Here is a 15,948-nt window from a genome sequence, read left to right on the forward strand (position 1 = left end):
CTTATGTGATTTAAGCACATTTTTACTCTAGAAGTTATTTAGGCTTGCCTAAAAACACAATTCCACTTTGACATTATGGGTCGATTGTGTGTAAACCAGTGACCCAAATTTGACATTTAATCAATTTAAAGTGCAGGATGTAACAACAAAATGCAGAAATTCAAGGGGGATACTTTCTTGCATTTTCTGAAGGCACTGTACATGACATAGGCTTACATAAATACAACATGCATATGGCATGAAATCATAAGGTGTGTGTGTAATTACACAGTACCCAAGGTCACCTGGAACTTTTGTCCTTGCGTCTGCCCACTTGAAAACACAACTCAACAATGGACATGATTCTCATAGCGTAGAAAAGAAGCCTTGACTGTATCGATCAATCGTTTCCTAACCCAACACTGCCCCCCGGAGACATGGTGAGGACACAACACCACCGCAACACAACGAGTTGTACAAAGCATTAGCAACATCTTTCCATGACAGACAGGTGAAAGCTATGATCTCTTATTGATGTCACTTGTTAAATCAACTTCAATCAGTGTAGTAAAAGTGGAGGAAACAGGTTAATTAAATATTTTTAAGCCTTAGGACAACTGAGACATGGATTTTGTATGTGTGCCATTCAGAGGGTAAATGGATAAGACAAAAGATTTGTGCCTTTGAACAGGGTATGGTAGTAGGTACCAAGCTACCGGTTTGAGTCAAGAACAGCAACGCAGCTGGGTTCACACTCAACAGTTTCTCATGTCTATCAAGAATGGTTCCACCACCCAAAGGATATCCAGCCAACTTGACACAACTGTGGGAAGCATTGGAGTAAACATGGGCCAGCATCCCTGTAGAACCCTTTCGACGCCTTGTAGAGTCCATGCTACGACAACATTGGGGCTATTCTAAGGGTAAAAGGGGAACAACTTAATATTAGGATGTTCCTAATGTTTTGTACACTCAGGGTATACACCAATTTGGTAGGTGCAGTGAAATGGGTCATTTTACGGGGTCAGACATAATAGTACTGCGCCCCCTGAGGCAAATTAAGTACCTTGCTTAAGGGCACAGACAGATTTTTAATCTCGTCAGCTAGGGTATTCGACCAGGTGACCTTTTGGTTAGTGCTCTAACCGTTAACAGACGCTTCTATCCAAAGCCACATACATTTGTTGCATGGCTCCAGGGGGAAATCGAACCCAGGACAGTTGCACACAGCTCTACCAACTGAGCCAAACAGGAGCACATTTTCCCATGTCAGATTTTATTTATCATTAATTTCACACAGATTAGTCTCTTCAACCCGACTCTCTCCTCTTTAAAATTGGCCATAACTAAGAAGAACAGGAGAATAGCATACCATGTACAAAAAGAGATTGGTTCAGGTGGTTCCATTTCACATTCAGCATTAATATTACCACGAGTAGAAACTTGGATGAACCAATGACATTTTCTTCAGTAATTATTTATGAACACATTTTATTTTAGCTTAAGGCAACGTGAGGTCAAGACAAACATTGTACTGCAAATCCTAACTTGATCCAACTCATGCATTGATGTCAATGGGAAAACCTGTAAAGATTTGACTTTTAAAGTGAAAGTTAGGATTCGTCCCGGAATTCGTTGAGGAAATATCTCCTCGTACGTAGTAGATACTTGTCTGATACATTTACACTGGTTGCCGTTGCCTTCAGATAGCTTGCATACCATGAAATCTGACTGTTTTTCTCAAAAACACAAACACACCATAAAATAAATTTGCTACCAAACTGCTCATCATTCACATCAGATCAGACAAATAAAATGTTAATAAATTAATAATTATCACTAACAAAAAGTTATACCCCTACAGCTCGCTACCCGAAATCTTAATTTCTTATCTTGTTACTGTAATGATTAACCCTAACCCTTTCAAACCCACCCTCAACCCACCCACTCTCCCTGAGCAAACTGACAGACCAACACATAAAACCCACCATGCTTCAAACTACCACAGCCTGTCGAACCCATTATAGAAACATGACATAACAATTCATGACCAACCATTCCATACTAGGGCCAGGGGTATTTTCAGACCATGTGATCTGACCAGGAACCATTTATAGTCCAACATCTGGTCAGGTCATGTGGTCAGGAAAAAAACTCCTGGCCCTCCTCATGACACATGTAGTGACTTGAACAGTTGGCTGAATTGGACGTGATTAAGATGAATGCCACTGCACGTCATAGTAAATAACTCGTCATGAACAGTTTGTCACTTTTATAACGAGTTATAAAGCTTTCATGATGCATCGTTACCACAAAGCGTGACCCTGAATCCCAAAATCCCCATGAAACCCACATTGACATAACCCCCCTCCCCCCTTAAGACCTCCATAGTTGTTTTTTTAAATTTTTTATCTCAATTGACAATTCATTCATTACAAATGTAAAAAAAAACAAAAAAAACAGCAATGGCTCATATACATATCGACAAAATGGATTCTTCTTAATATTTCTGATGAGTGAGTGTTCTATAAAACGAAGGAGTCCCACAGAACAGAACTACACAGCCAGTCTTCCATAGAACCCATGCAGAGCCTGTTGGCTATGGGTATAGTATGGTAAAGTATGCTATTGTACAGTATGGCTGCAACTGAAATGGCCCTATCCCCTACATAGTGCACTACTCTCATAGGGTTCTGGTCAAAAGTAGTGCACTATACATGGAACAGGGTGCCATTTCAGACACAGCATGTCTGTGGTTCCTGTTGCGGTAGTTTACATGCCAGATGTTAGGTCTGTGGATCATGTGCGTCGGGTCTTCTGTCTCTTGGCCTGGCGTTTGGCCTCGTCCAGGGCAGCGTTGTCCCCACCGGCCTGGCTCAGGCTGCGCACCCCCTGCAGACGGCTCACCAGCTGCAGCAGCAGGGGGATCACCTGGGGAGAGACAGGGCGTTAAAAAAGGGTGAGGTGACACTTTATATTGTCTTCCGTGTACTAAAATGCCATGAAGATCCTAGAAACCAATAGAATGTTGTTTCTTTCAATACAAAGTATACACACATACATACATTACATACACACACTTATGCCATAATACAGAGGCAATAGGTCTGCTTGAACATTTACCAGACCACTCAATTACAGTACACTGGAAACATGATACATGGCTTTGCAATAGGAGTGGAGGCAGTGTACCTTCTCATGGTTGTAGGCTGCCAGCAGGAGCAGTAGAGTGAGGGGTAGCGCTATGTAGGAGCCCTGGGCTACGTCCTGGTCAGGAACTTTACGCTGTGATGAAGAACATCACATTGGGTTCTCATTCGTTATTCAGAAGACACACAATGCATTTTTTTATCACTGTAATGAGAATATTCTAAATGTATTACATTAGTTGTAGGATGAACTAGGATGAAGTTGCCTGTAGACGCTGACCTAAAATCTGTTTTGTGCTTTCCCACATCATGGATAAGGTTAGAATGTGGACAGGGTAAGCTGATCTTAGATCTGTGGCTGCGGAGAACTTCTAGCTGGAGGATTCAGCCCTGGCGGAGTAGGTACTGTGTACTTACATTGGGGTTGAAGGTCAAAGTGATGTGCTTATGGTAGCCTGTAGAGGTGAAGGAGACTTGGGGCAGAGAGAAGTCGTACTGGGAGCGAGACAGTGTGGAGTGCAGCATCAACACATAGGTCTGTATTGGGGGAGAGGACACACAACAAAAAGTATATTGATGGTGATGACATAAATATTAATTCCACTGACCCAGAACCTCTGGATAAACCTATACACTACTTTCTATTATCAGGCGAATAGCCACCATTAAAAGGCCCAGTGCTGTCAAAATCCTGTTTTCCCCTGTTTTCTATCATATTGTACAAAAGCTGATGAAACTAAAACTGTATAAGTGTGACAGATGTGAGCAGTGAAATTTTCTGATAGTTGCTGGTTGAAAGAACAATTTACACAAGACATTCTAATCAGCAGGTTTTGCTTGGGTGAAGTTAATGGACCAATAAAGAGAGATTCAAACCTCTCTGCCAATAACATAGTTTTCAGGTTACACACACACACACACACACACACACACACACACACACACACACACGGCTTCACATTTGATTAAAAAAATATATAAATATATTAGTTATTTTTCACGAGTCGTAAAATGTCATTTTTTCTCCTCCCAAAAATCAGAGGGAAAAAAATACATATTGTAATCAAAAACATTGTAAACAAAAACAAATGAAAAAGCACCGATATCAACGATAAAAAAAGGAAATGAGAAAACATTTTTTTCTATTTAATGTTTGTGTCATTTACAAGCAATCTGCTCTGCTTTGATTGAAACTTTTCCTTACCTACGCTGGCATTTCTCAACCACTGATCAAGTGGGAGTGGGGTTTAGAAGGGGGGGGGGGGGCGAACTAAAAATCAGTTACAGTTGGTTAATAGACTTGGAGAGACCATCATTCTATCACTATTTTGCATTGCTTTTGCATGACCTGTTAGGTTTCATTTCTATGGGGAGGGGGGAGCGGCTGCACCATGACGGTTTGTACGTTTTTCAAATAAACTTCTCGGCCAATCAGGTTCATTAAGAGAGTAAGAGAGCCCCAGCCGTTCCCCATCCTCACTGGTCAAGCATATCCAACCTGTAGTCTGTGGTGTAAAATCAATGTTATGAATATGATAACGACCCATGTTTGTAGACCTGGACCTCCTAACTCGGCTATTACAGCCACACCCGCTGCTGACAGGTGTATAAAATAGAACACAGAGCCATGCAATCTCCATAGACAAACATAGGCCAGAGATTAGCCTTACTGAAGAACCCAGTGACTTTCAACATGGCACCATCACAGAATGCCACCTTTACAAACAAGTCAGTTGGTCAACTTTCTGCCCTGCTAGAGCTGCCCTGGACAACCGTAAGTGCTGTTATTGTGAAGTGGAAATGTCTAGGAGCAACAACGGCTCAGACATGAAATGGTAGGCTACACAAGCTTACAGAACAGGACCGCCAAGTCAGCACAATAACTGTTCGTCGGGAGAGTCATGAAATGGGTTTCCATGACTGAGCAGCTGCACACAATCCTGAGATCTCCATGCGCAATGCCGAGCGTCGGCTGGAGTGATGTAAAGCTCGCCACAATTGGACTCTGGAGCAGTGGAAACACGTTCTCTGGAGTGATGAATCACGCTTCACCATCTGGCAGTACGGCGGATGAATCTGGGTTTGGCGGATGCCAAGAGAACACTACCTGCCCCAATGCATAATGCCAACTGTAAAGTTTGGTGGAGGAGGAATAATGGTCTGGGGATGTTTTTCATGGTTCTGGATAGGCCCCTTAGTTCCATTGAAGGGAAATCTTAACGCTACAGCATACAATGACGTTCTAGACTAATCTGTGCTTTCAAATTTGTGGCAACAGTTTGGGGAAGGTCCTTTCCTGTTTCAGCATGACAATGCCGCTGTGCACAAAGCGAGGCCCATACAGAAATCGTTTGCCGAGATCGGTGTGGAAGAACTTGACTGGCCTACATAGAGCCCTGGCCTCAATCTTTGGGATGAATTTGAACGCCGACTAGGAGCCCAACCTCACTAATGCTTGTGGCTGAATGGAAGCAAGTCCTTGCAGCAATGTTCCAACATCTAGTGGAAGGCCTTCCCAGAAGAGTGGAGGCTGTTATAGCAGCAATGTTCCAACATCTAGTGGAAGGCCTTCCCAGAAGAGTGGAGGCTGTTGTAGCAGCAAAGGGAGAACCAACACCATATTAATGCTCATGATTTTGGAATGAGATGTTTGACAAGGTGTCCACATACCTTTGGTGATATAGCGTATATTTGGGAGTAAACAGAGGGTACACATCTGCAGAAAGGTGAAAAGGAAGGAGCAGGAGTTCTGGAAACTCCCTGAATTTACTTGGGGCTGACACAGATGATATTTAAATTGTTACAGCTAGCCTTTGTTTTCCATTTTCCCTCCATCTACATCTTCCTGGTATATCAGTTCCATCTCCATGGTCACAAATAGCAAGTCCCAGACTGGACTCACTTGACAGCTCTCATACAGAGACAGCGGTAGACCATGGAGATGTCCCGGGCCACTTTTACCAATGAAGATAATGGGGCCGACATCTATGACGATGTCTACGAACAGCCCTACTATGAAACTCCAGACATGCCTCCGAACTGAGGATGCAGTGACCCAATGGAACCCACCACAGCCTGAACACTCAGAAGACCTGTTTGGTAATGGAGCCGACTCCTGTGAAGAAGTATTTCGACAGCGCAATTATGAAACTCGAGACACGTGTCTTGACTTGAGAACAGAGACTGAGGATGCTACCCCAGGGAGCACACCACAACCTGAACTCTCAGGTTCTGAGAGCTCATGGAGGAGACCCTTTGTTGTTGCTACAGCGTGTCTAGGGCTGCTGGGTCTTCTCCTACTGGCTGGGATCATCTATCTATCTATCTATCACATTTATACAGCCAACCTACAGAGGGAGAGAGACATTTATATATTTATAAAAGCCTGCCGCTGTTCCCACATCACATCACATCACATCCTGGAATGAGAGCTGACGTGACTGTCTGGCGAGAAAAGCAGACCTGGTGATCGTAAACAGCCAAGAGGAACAGGTAGTTCTCACTACATTTAACAAATGCATCTGGATTGGTCTGACGGAGAGACGGAAGGGACCTAGAAATGGGTTGACAGCACAGCACTGACAAGACACACACGCCTAATGATCATGCTGTCTTATCAGCTTCTTGATATGCCACACCTGTCAGGTGCATGGATTTATCTTGGCAAAGGAAAAATGTTCACCAACAGGGATATAAATACATTTGTGTAAAAAATTTGAACTAAATAAGCGATTTGTGCGTATGGGAACATTTTGGGGACTCTATTATTTCAGGTCATGAAACATGGGACCAACACTTTACACGTTGCGTTTATATTTTGTTCAGTATAGTTTATTATTTATTTTTTTACCCCTTTTTCTCCCCAATTTCGTGGTGTCCAATTGTTTAGTAGCTACTATCGTGTCTCATCGCTACAACTCCCGTACGGGCTCGGGAGAGACGAAGGTTGAAAGTCATGCGTCCTCCGATACACAACCCAACCAAGCCGCACTGCTTCTTAACACAGCGCACATCCAACCCGGAAGCCAGCCGCACCAATGCGTCGGAGGAAACACCGTGCACCTGGCCACCTTGGTTAGCGCGCACTGCGCCCGGCCCGCCACAGGAGTTGCTGGTGCGCGATGAGACAAGCCCTCCCGACCAAGCCCTCCCTAACCCGGACGACGCTAGGCCAATTGTGCGTCGCCCCATGGACCTCCCGGTCGCGGCCGGTTACGACAGAGCCTGGGCGCGAACCCAGAGTCTCTGATGGCACACCTTAACCACTGCGCCACCCGGGAGGCCTTTTGTTCAGTAAAGTTGAGCCATAATATGCTTGTGATGGGTTTGTAAAGACACAGTAGTTAAGTATGACTTCTATACTACAGATGGCAATGTAAGTAATGAAGTTTCTTTCTGGATCCAAATGGGGCTTAGGTGGTGGGTGTGACCAATGGTGCGGTCACCAACCAACATTGTTGGCAGTGAAATGGAGCCGTTCTAAAATGGAGTGAATCAAACGTCACAACAAAATCAATGGGGGCCCCATGCGTCGTCAAAAATACTCTTCAAGGCATAACTTTTTGAATTTTAGATTCTCCCCGACTGTCTAGCTTTTATTTTGGTGATTGTTAGTTCTCAAAGATTATGTTATAAAAATATAATGGTCCATTATCTTTTCTACATACTTAATATCTGGTTTAAGTCGTTAAAGTTTACACCGAAAACGTTTTTCCATCCTGAAAAGTACTTATTTTTTTGACACAGGCGGCCCGAAAACACACTTAGGCGGCCACCCAAGTCTTTTCTATACACAAAAAAAGTTTGTATTTCTCTATAGATACATTCATCTACACTGTAGACAAATGTATCACATGATGAAATCTGAGCTGGTATTACTCTAAGAAAAAAATATATATAGTGAATTTTCATAGAGTGAAGACCGTTACAATTGACTGTTATATCTTGAAAAAACAACAACTTAATTAAGAAAATGTATTTCTATAGGTTGTTAAACTGACAATCCCTAAATAAAACAGATTCATTTTGTTCTTGATTTCTCTGTTGGCTTCTGCTTTAATTTATAAAATATTGTTATTATTTAGATTTCTTTTCGTTTCTGGGAAGTGTATTACGACTTTGTTAAATATAATTTAAATAAAGTTGTGATATGATTTAAGTAATACCACTGACCCAGAAGAGCCATTTCTGGGTTGGGTACAGCAGTGCTTCAGGTCTCAGGAAGGCAGTAATGATGCTTCCTTGGCTATCAGCTACACACATTTCTAGCCCGCCTTATACCACCGTACATACTGAATGATAGCACATTTCTAGCCCGCCTTAAACCACCTTACATACTGAATGATAGCACATTTCTGTAGCAGGTCATACCTCTCCATCCCTGTCCAGAGGCGGGAAGTGAAAGAAGAGGGACTGTCCCAAAGACACACTGTTGATGGGGTTGTCAAGGTTGTCACTCTTATACAGCTTCACCTGCATGGGACAGGAGGAGAAATACAATTATATGGAGGCATAGAATTAAATAGAGGACTCTAGATGGATATAACTCGTTTTTAGCATTAGTCCTCTATGTATGGAGCACATAAAGGTGATGCTCAAAGTGGCATCACACAATCACAACATTACATCAAACAGCTATATTTTGGCTTCATCTACGAATTAGTTCCTTACGGCACATTGAAAATATTTTTGGGATTGAGATAGGTAGTTATGAGGTGATGTTATGGGTATTGTAGTGAGGGGATCTTACAGAGAGGGTGGGTAGGTGTTCTGGTGAGGTTATGGGTATTGTAGTGAAGGGATCTTACAGAGAAAGTGGGCAGGTGTTCTGGTGAGGTTATGGCTATTGTAGTGAAGGGATCTTACAGAGAGGGTGGGTAGGTGTTCTGGTGAGGTTATGGGTATTGTAGTGAGGGGATCTTACAGAGAGGGTGGGCAGGTGTTCTGGTGAGGTTATGGGTATTGTAGTGAAGGGATCTTACAGAGAGGGTGGGTAGGTGTTCTGGTGAGGTTATGGGTATTGTAGTGAAGGGATCTTACAGAGAGGGTGGGCAGGTGTTCTGGTGAGGTTATGGGTATTGTAGTGAAGGGATCTTACAGAGAGGGTGGGTAGGTGTTCTGGTGAGGTTATGGGTATTGTAGTGAAGGGATCTTACAGAGAGGGTGGGTAGGTGTTCTGGTGAGGTTATGGGTATTGTAGTGAAGGGATCTTACAGAGAAAGTGGGCAGGTGTTCTGGTGAGGTTATGGGTATTGTAGTGAAGGGATCTTACAGAGAGGGTGGGCAGGTGTTCTGGTGAGGTTATGGGTATTGTAGTGAAGGGATCTTACAGAGAGGGTGGGCAGGTGTTCTGGTGAGGTTATGGGTATTGTAGTGAAGGGATCTTACAGAGAGGGTGGGCAGGTGTTCTGGTGGGGGTTTATGGGTATTGTAGTGAAGGGATCTTACAGAGAGGGTGGGCAGGTGTTCTGGTGAGGTTTTATGGGTATTCTAGTGAGGGGATCTTACAGAGAGGGTGGGCAGGTGTTCTGATGAGGTGATGATGTTCCCACTCAGGTCAAACTGGTTGATCTGCCTGAAGGCGATGATGTTGACTCCCACGATGTCGGTGCTCCCAACCTCTATGGAGCGGTGCTGAGGCAGGGCTCTCTCGATGTGGTCGTTGCCCTGTGCTCTCAGCTGGATCAGGTATCTACAGCCAGGCTGTGAGAGAAGCTCAAAGTTAGCAATACAAAAATAATAGCAGAGCTATTAGCAATTGCCACAGCAGTGTGTGGGATATCAAACGCAATGATCCCATCTCCACAAAGTAACTCTTACAAATGTATTGTATATGTTATGTCTATGTAGGCTTCATAACTACTGTACATGCTTGTATACAGGCGTTATAACTGTTTTATGTGGCTCTTATGAAGCCTCAAAAAGGCCCGACTCACCAGCAGGCCCCTGAGCCTGAAGCGTCCCTCCTCGTCAGTGACTGTGTCCTCGCTGTAGATACTACACTCTGCCTGTCCCACTGCCTCCACTGACACATCCCTCTCAGCATCTCCACTCAGGGACTGAACTGCCCCGTAGCAGCTAGAAAGGAGGCAGTAAATCAGGAAACTGGTCAGACAGGCAGCCATTTTGGGGATCGATAGGACACAGACAAATAATTACACACACTGACATTTTGGGGATGGGACTGTTACGCTCCTTGTCAAGTAAGTCAGCAAGAACATGCCTGAATAAGATTTGTTACAATAAAAATGAGTGGCTAATGATGGTTTGGAGAAGGGGGGGGATTGAACACCATTCTGCCTTGTTTAGAATATTTTTGCACTTAGTTTAAAGCTCATTGGGTTTCACTCACTTTCTATGAAAAGTGCTACATAGATAAAGATTGATTGGATTGGCCCGTTTCTAGTACCTGTATGCGGTTTTGAATCCGGTGATGTCGATGCTGAGGTTCTGTCCCTCCTCGACGGTGATCATCTGAGAGGCTGGCTCAAACCTGAACTCCTTCATCATGGGCTTGAAGTAGTACTGGCCTGGGCTCTGAGGGGAGGGATGGAGGGATAGAAAAGGAAGAACAGAAGAGAAGCAATCAATAAATGCCACCTGCAGTGTTGCTGGACCAATCCAATCAGCACCAGTTCACATCACACAGAATATAGACTTCCACCTAGTAGCCCGGTGTGTTTAATAGTCAATCATTCAGGAGGAGGATAATACAGGGATGAAGTAGGTGTTGAGTTCAGTCACCATCAAGGTCCTTACCAAGTTGTTGAAGGTGAGGACACCAGTGTCCTGGGTGAGCAGGTTGGATCTGAACGATCCTCCACTGAGAGACAGCAGGACTCCAGACAGAGCGTGACCATCCTCTGACTTGATCTACGACACACAGAGAAAGATAGGAGATATGACAATGAACACACTGCATAAGACTACACAAACCCTGCCGCAGCCAAAACTATATTTAAGTTGCAGTTCGACACCAAGGCAAAATTCCAAAAGAACACTGTTGAAGGGCAATACATTCGCAGAACAGACCCATCAACTATTTATTAAACAACCATCACCCGACCGAAGGAGGGATAATGTTACTAATTAAACAAAAAAACTGTTTTGCCAACAAGACAAAAGCTAATAAATGGCCTGTTTTTTCCACGGAGCTCGCTAGTAGTATGTGTGTTCTGTACCTTGAAGGTGACTCCAGCCAGGGCGAAAGCCTTGAAGTCTCCCTGGGTTCCCTCTACAGTGCTGAGGATGAAGCCCTCCTTACTGGCACTGACGTCATAGTGACGGTCACTGTGCAGGGGACCAACACTGGGGAGGGAGAAACAACCAATAGAAAGTAATTTAGATTGACTTGTGTTACTGTACGTTTCGGTCAAATGTCACAATCAAGGAGCATTTATCAAACACTATGAGAAAACCTGCCACAAGCTAATCTAAAGCAACAAATATGTAACGTTGTGGACATTTCAAGTGGCTAGATTAAGACGCAAAGTGGTCAAATGTATTGTTAAAAAAACAACAACAAGAGCATGATTTGAACAAGCAACCCCAGCCTTAGCTAGCCAACGGCTAACTCAGCAGTGACTGCGGTTATGGTATAGTCATGTATACCTGTAAGCCCCGTTCTCGTTGGTGGCGACGGTGATGAGGGGGGCCTTGGCTCCTCTCTCGGTGATGGAGATCTCCACCCCCTGCAGCTCTGGAGTCACTTGGCCCTCCAGGAACAGACCAGCGCGCCCCGCGATGTCCACCACACGCCCTGGACAAGATTCTGTGAGAAGGGGACAGAATAAGAGAAGGCATATAGATTACCGCTGGACACAGACAGAGCTTCATTGCCGGTGATGTCCACCATACGCCCTGGTCAGATCTCTGTGGATGGGTTCTGGTAGGGGCAGAGAATAGGGAGTTACCATATATAAATATAGAGACAGACAAAAACAGGTTATACACCTGTGGTGGAAAATGACTCAGTGAGTTATGCTATCCCATAGATACAACTTAAGAGAATTGTCTCCTGCTATAAGTGTTTTTTTTCTTTCTAACCTGATACAAATGTGTCTTCGTGTGACTTAGTCACAAGACTGGGCGTATAGCTAAGATCCGTTTGGGTGTGACCCCAGCATGTGAGACATCCTGTGTTTTTACTATCTGTGAGCTGTGATAAATGCAGTTAGCTCGAGGGCTCAACCATCTATCAACCTCGAGCCATCTTAAAATCTGCAACGACAAACCAATCGCCTTGTACACACTATGTTCCGCCCCTGTTTACACACATCTGCTAAACTGCCATGTAGACAAGAGGTTGTACTTTCTATAACAGCAGAGAGCCAACTCTGTTCATTGGGCTTTTAACTCTGCACTGTTGTGTGGATTGTTGACTGATCCATTTTTTTGCAAATCTTATTAAATATAATTGTTGTTTGAAGAATCTACAGTCTCTCTTCCCTTTTGGTTAGAATTTCCACTACACAGAGAGATATGCAGACAGACACCACAGACCAAACACACACAAAGACAATAACATCACACAAAAGAAGAGGATAACAAGGAAGTGAACTCTGACCTCCAGTGATAGTAGCCTCAATCTCCGGCGGATAGAAGAGCAGCTCCTTGGAGGAGGGAGTCACAGTGATCCTCTCCCCAGCCCTGGCCCAGTAAGAAAATTCGTAGTGAAAGGGGCTGGTGAGCTCATCAGCTCTCTCTTGGATGGGGGGCTGGCTGTCACCTCCATCCTCAGCCTCTTGGGCGCGTCTCTCCCTCTCCTGGCGCCGCAGCTCGATCTCCTGCAGCTGCTGCTCCTGTCTCTGCTCCTCCAGGCTTCTCAGAGGGCCTAGGACCAGAGCTGGCTCAGACTCTATGGAGGATCTGATGGAGGACACATAAACAGTGTTTAGGTTAATACAGCAGGACCAGACTATGGACGACCTACAGGAAGAACACAGTGATAATCATTTTTGTTGTTGTTGTCATATTTAGAAAAACAATCAAGTAATTAATGTTTAAACCCTAATTCTGGAAATGCATGTAAATCTCCAACCTTTTTATGAATCATCTATACTGTACTGTTCTATGTAAATAGGTGGTTGAATCAAATTATGCACATAGATACACCCCTTTGAGTTAAATGTATATTCTGTATACAGTACTGCTCAGAAAATCTTACACGCAATCTCAGATATTAATCTTACAAACAAGGACAATGCCATCAGTCCACATTTTGCCTGGTTGTTTGGACATGGTAGAGTGATAGCAGGTCTATAGAGGTGACGGGCACTAACTTGATGGTGACCGTGACATCTAGGATCTTATCAGTGGTGATTAGACCAGTCATGTGATGTCTCACTGCAGTCAGGGTCAGGATAGTGGGGGCTGACCTGAAGGAGACATTTAGACAAGTAGAGTCATTCACTTTGGTGTGGCTATTTAAAAGGAAAACATAGAAATGGATCCAATAGAACACCCTTACGTGTCGTAGGTATAATAGTCCTGTTCGAATTGGTGGCAAGATCGAGGAGTCACTTTGTACACACCTGGCAAAAGCAAGATTAGATGATTAATAAGCAGAAATATTTGACTCATGTATCTACCGGTAACCTACATTAACCTAGGTTAGTCTCATAAAGACACATTTTATTTTCCCAAGAGAGGTCTTTCAGTAAGGATATTGAAGAGAATCGAAGACAAGTGAAAAGAAGAGGAGTTTCTCCCACCAGGCTTGGAGAGACAGAAGCGGTTGACCCCCTTGGAGAGGTTATAGACGCCAACGTTCTCAGGCTTGCTGCCGTCCTGAAAGAACTCCTGCCAGGATACACAGACACTCATTTAGACTTTCACCACAGCAACCATGATTATGTAATATGAGCTATTTAAGGATCATTATGCTCAGCAATTCACTCAGACTCTTCTTATCAGAGCAGCTGTCCAACAGTATGTGGACAGCTGCTCGGCGAACATCTCATTCCAAAATCATGGGCATTAATATGGAGTTGGTCCACCAATTGCTGCTACAAAAGCCTTCCAACTCTTCAGGGAATGCTTTCCACTAGATGTTGGAACGTTGCTGCTGGACTTGCTTCCATTCTGCCACAAGAGCAATAGTGAGGTCGGGCACTGATGTTGAAGCGTGATTCATCGCTCCAGAGAACGCGTTTCCACTGTTCCAAAAGGCCAATTGTGGCGAGCTTTACACCACTCCAGCTGACTCTCGTCATTGCACATGCAGATCTTAGGCTTGTGTGTGACTGCTCGGCCATGGAAACCCAATTCATGAAGCTCCCGACGAACAGTTTATTGTGCTGACGTTGCTTCCAGAGGCAGTTTGGAACTCGGTAGTGAGTGCTTAAACCGAGGACAGATTTAAAGGGCTACATGCATCAGGACTCTGCGGTCTTGTTCTGTGAGCTTGTGTGGCCTACCACTTCATGTCAGAGCCGTTGTTGCTCCTAGACCTTTCCACTTCACAGTAACAGGACTTACATGCGGACTAGACCGTGTGCACACATGTTGATTTTGTCCATCCACACCAGACACGATAAGGATATGCAGGTTGAAATATCAAAACAAACTCTGAACCAACTAGATTCATTTGGGGACAGGTCGAAACACATGAAACATTCATGGCAATTTAGCTAGCTAGCTTGCTGTTGCTAGCTAATTTCTCCTTGGATATAAACATTGGTTTGTAATTTTACTTGAAACGCACAAGGTCATCTACTCCGACAATTAATCCACAGATAAAAGGGTAAACCGATCTCCTCAGGCTTCTTCTTCAGACTTTATATGGCAGCTGGCAACCAACTTTAAGGTGCATTACCACCACAAACTGGACTGGAGTGTGGACCTCAGTTAAACTTTCAATCACCCATGTGGGTATATGCTCCTAAAAACCAATGAGGAGATGGGAGAGGCGGGACTTGCAGCACGTCGAGGCGGGACTTGCACCACGTCAAGCTTCACAAAAAAAACAAGTTCTGTTTTAGCACCTGGCTACACAGACGCTCGTTGATGCTCGCAAGCATCGTGGGTGCAATGATTGAATAACGTGTATATATATATTTTATACACCGGTCAGCAACGGGTATGGCTGAAATAGCCAAATCCACTGATTTATAGAGGTATCCACATATACATACTTTCGGCCGTGTAGTGTAACAAGCACAAACAGAAATACACACAACTACACATATGAACAAACCTAAAGACACAGCCCTCCCCTGTGTTACTACTGACCAGGGTGATGGCGTGGGACAGGGAACAGCGGAGGATGTAGCCTATCTGTCTGAGCTCTACTCCCAGCACGTCAGAGTCCAGCACCTCCACCTCCACTGACTTGAGCTTCCAGCACCACTCCTCATGGGAGATACTCACTGGGAGGGAGGAGAGCAGAGCATCAGAAAGTCAGACATTGCTACAATATTGACATAAGGACAAGACATACATAACCTAGCCTGAGAGACTGGAGTACAGCCTGGCTTTAGTGTATGGATTTATTCTCTTACAACATTGACCATCCTATAACATACTTGTTCAGTAGACACTTAAGGGAAGAAAACTGAACGAAACGAGGAGCTACTAAAAAGATCTTGTCCAAAAATACATTTCTTTTCCATAGCAACATTTTTTTTAAATACCTTTTACCCCAATGAACATGACCCAGGAGGTCCGTACCTTTGTATTTGCCAGGCAGAACGTTGTCGAAGGAGATTTCCAAGGTGTCACCGCTCCCTGAGAGGAGCATGCTCCTCCTCTCCCCCTGACGACTCACCGGCTGCAGGGTCACCGACAGGTCATCACAGTTCGCTGGGGGTCAAGAGGTCAA

General features: G+C 44.2%; 1 protein-coding gene across 1 annotated transcript in view; it reads right to left on the minus strand.

The window, feature by feature from the left end:
- Positions 1–1,238: 1,238 nt before the first annotated feature.
- Positions 1,239–15,948, minus strand: part of LOC110487291 (nodal modulator 1) — a 38,765-nt gene continuing 24,055 nt past the window's right edge. Inside the window, exons 30-45 of the mRNA XM_036942595.1 lie at positions 15,798–15,929; positions 15,360–15,496; positions 13,841–13,928; positions 13,597–13,660; positions 13,409–13,504; positions 12,694–12,995; positions 11,739–11,898; positions 11,309–11,435; positions 10,887–11,000; positions 10,537–10,664; positions 10,064–10,205; positions 9,636–9,830; positions 8,499–8,600; positions 3,546–3,665; positions 3,172–3,264; positions 1,239–2,910 (exon numbers count right to left, since the gene is read on the minus strand). Of these exons, the coding sequence (XP_036798490.1) occupies positions 2,779–2,910; positions 3,172–3,264; positions 3,546–3,665; positions 8,499–8,600; positions 9,636–9,830; positions 10,064–10,205; positions 10,537–10,664; positions 10,887–11,000; positions 11,309–11,435; positions 11,739–11,898; positions 12,694–12,995; positions 13,409–13,504; positions 13,597–13,660; positions 13,841–13,928; positions 15,360–15,496; positions 15,798–15,929 (2,132 nt within the window). The 3' untranslated portion in view covers positions 1,239–2,778. The remainder of the gene's footprint in view (positions 2,911–3,171; positions 3,265–3,545; positions 3,666–8,498; positions 8,601–9,635; positions 9,831–10,063; positions 10,206–10,536; positions 10,665–10,886; positions 11,001–11,308; positions 11,436–11,738; positions 11,899–12,693; positions 12,996–13,408; positions 13,505–13,596; positions 13,661–13,840; positions 13,929–15,359; positions 15,497–15,797; positions 15,930–15,948) is intronic.

Source organism: Oncorhynchus mykiss, chromosome 13, assembly GCF_013265735.2.
Source record: "Oncorhynchus mykiss isolate Arlee chromosome 13, USDA_OmykA_1.1, whole genome shotgun sequence".
NCBI classification, from domain to species: Eukaryota; Metazoa; Chordata; class Actinopteri; order Salmoniformes; family Salmonidae; genus Oncorhynchus; species Oncorhynchus mykiss.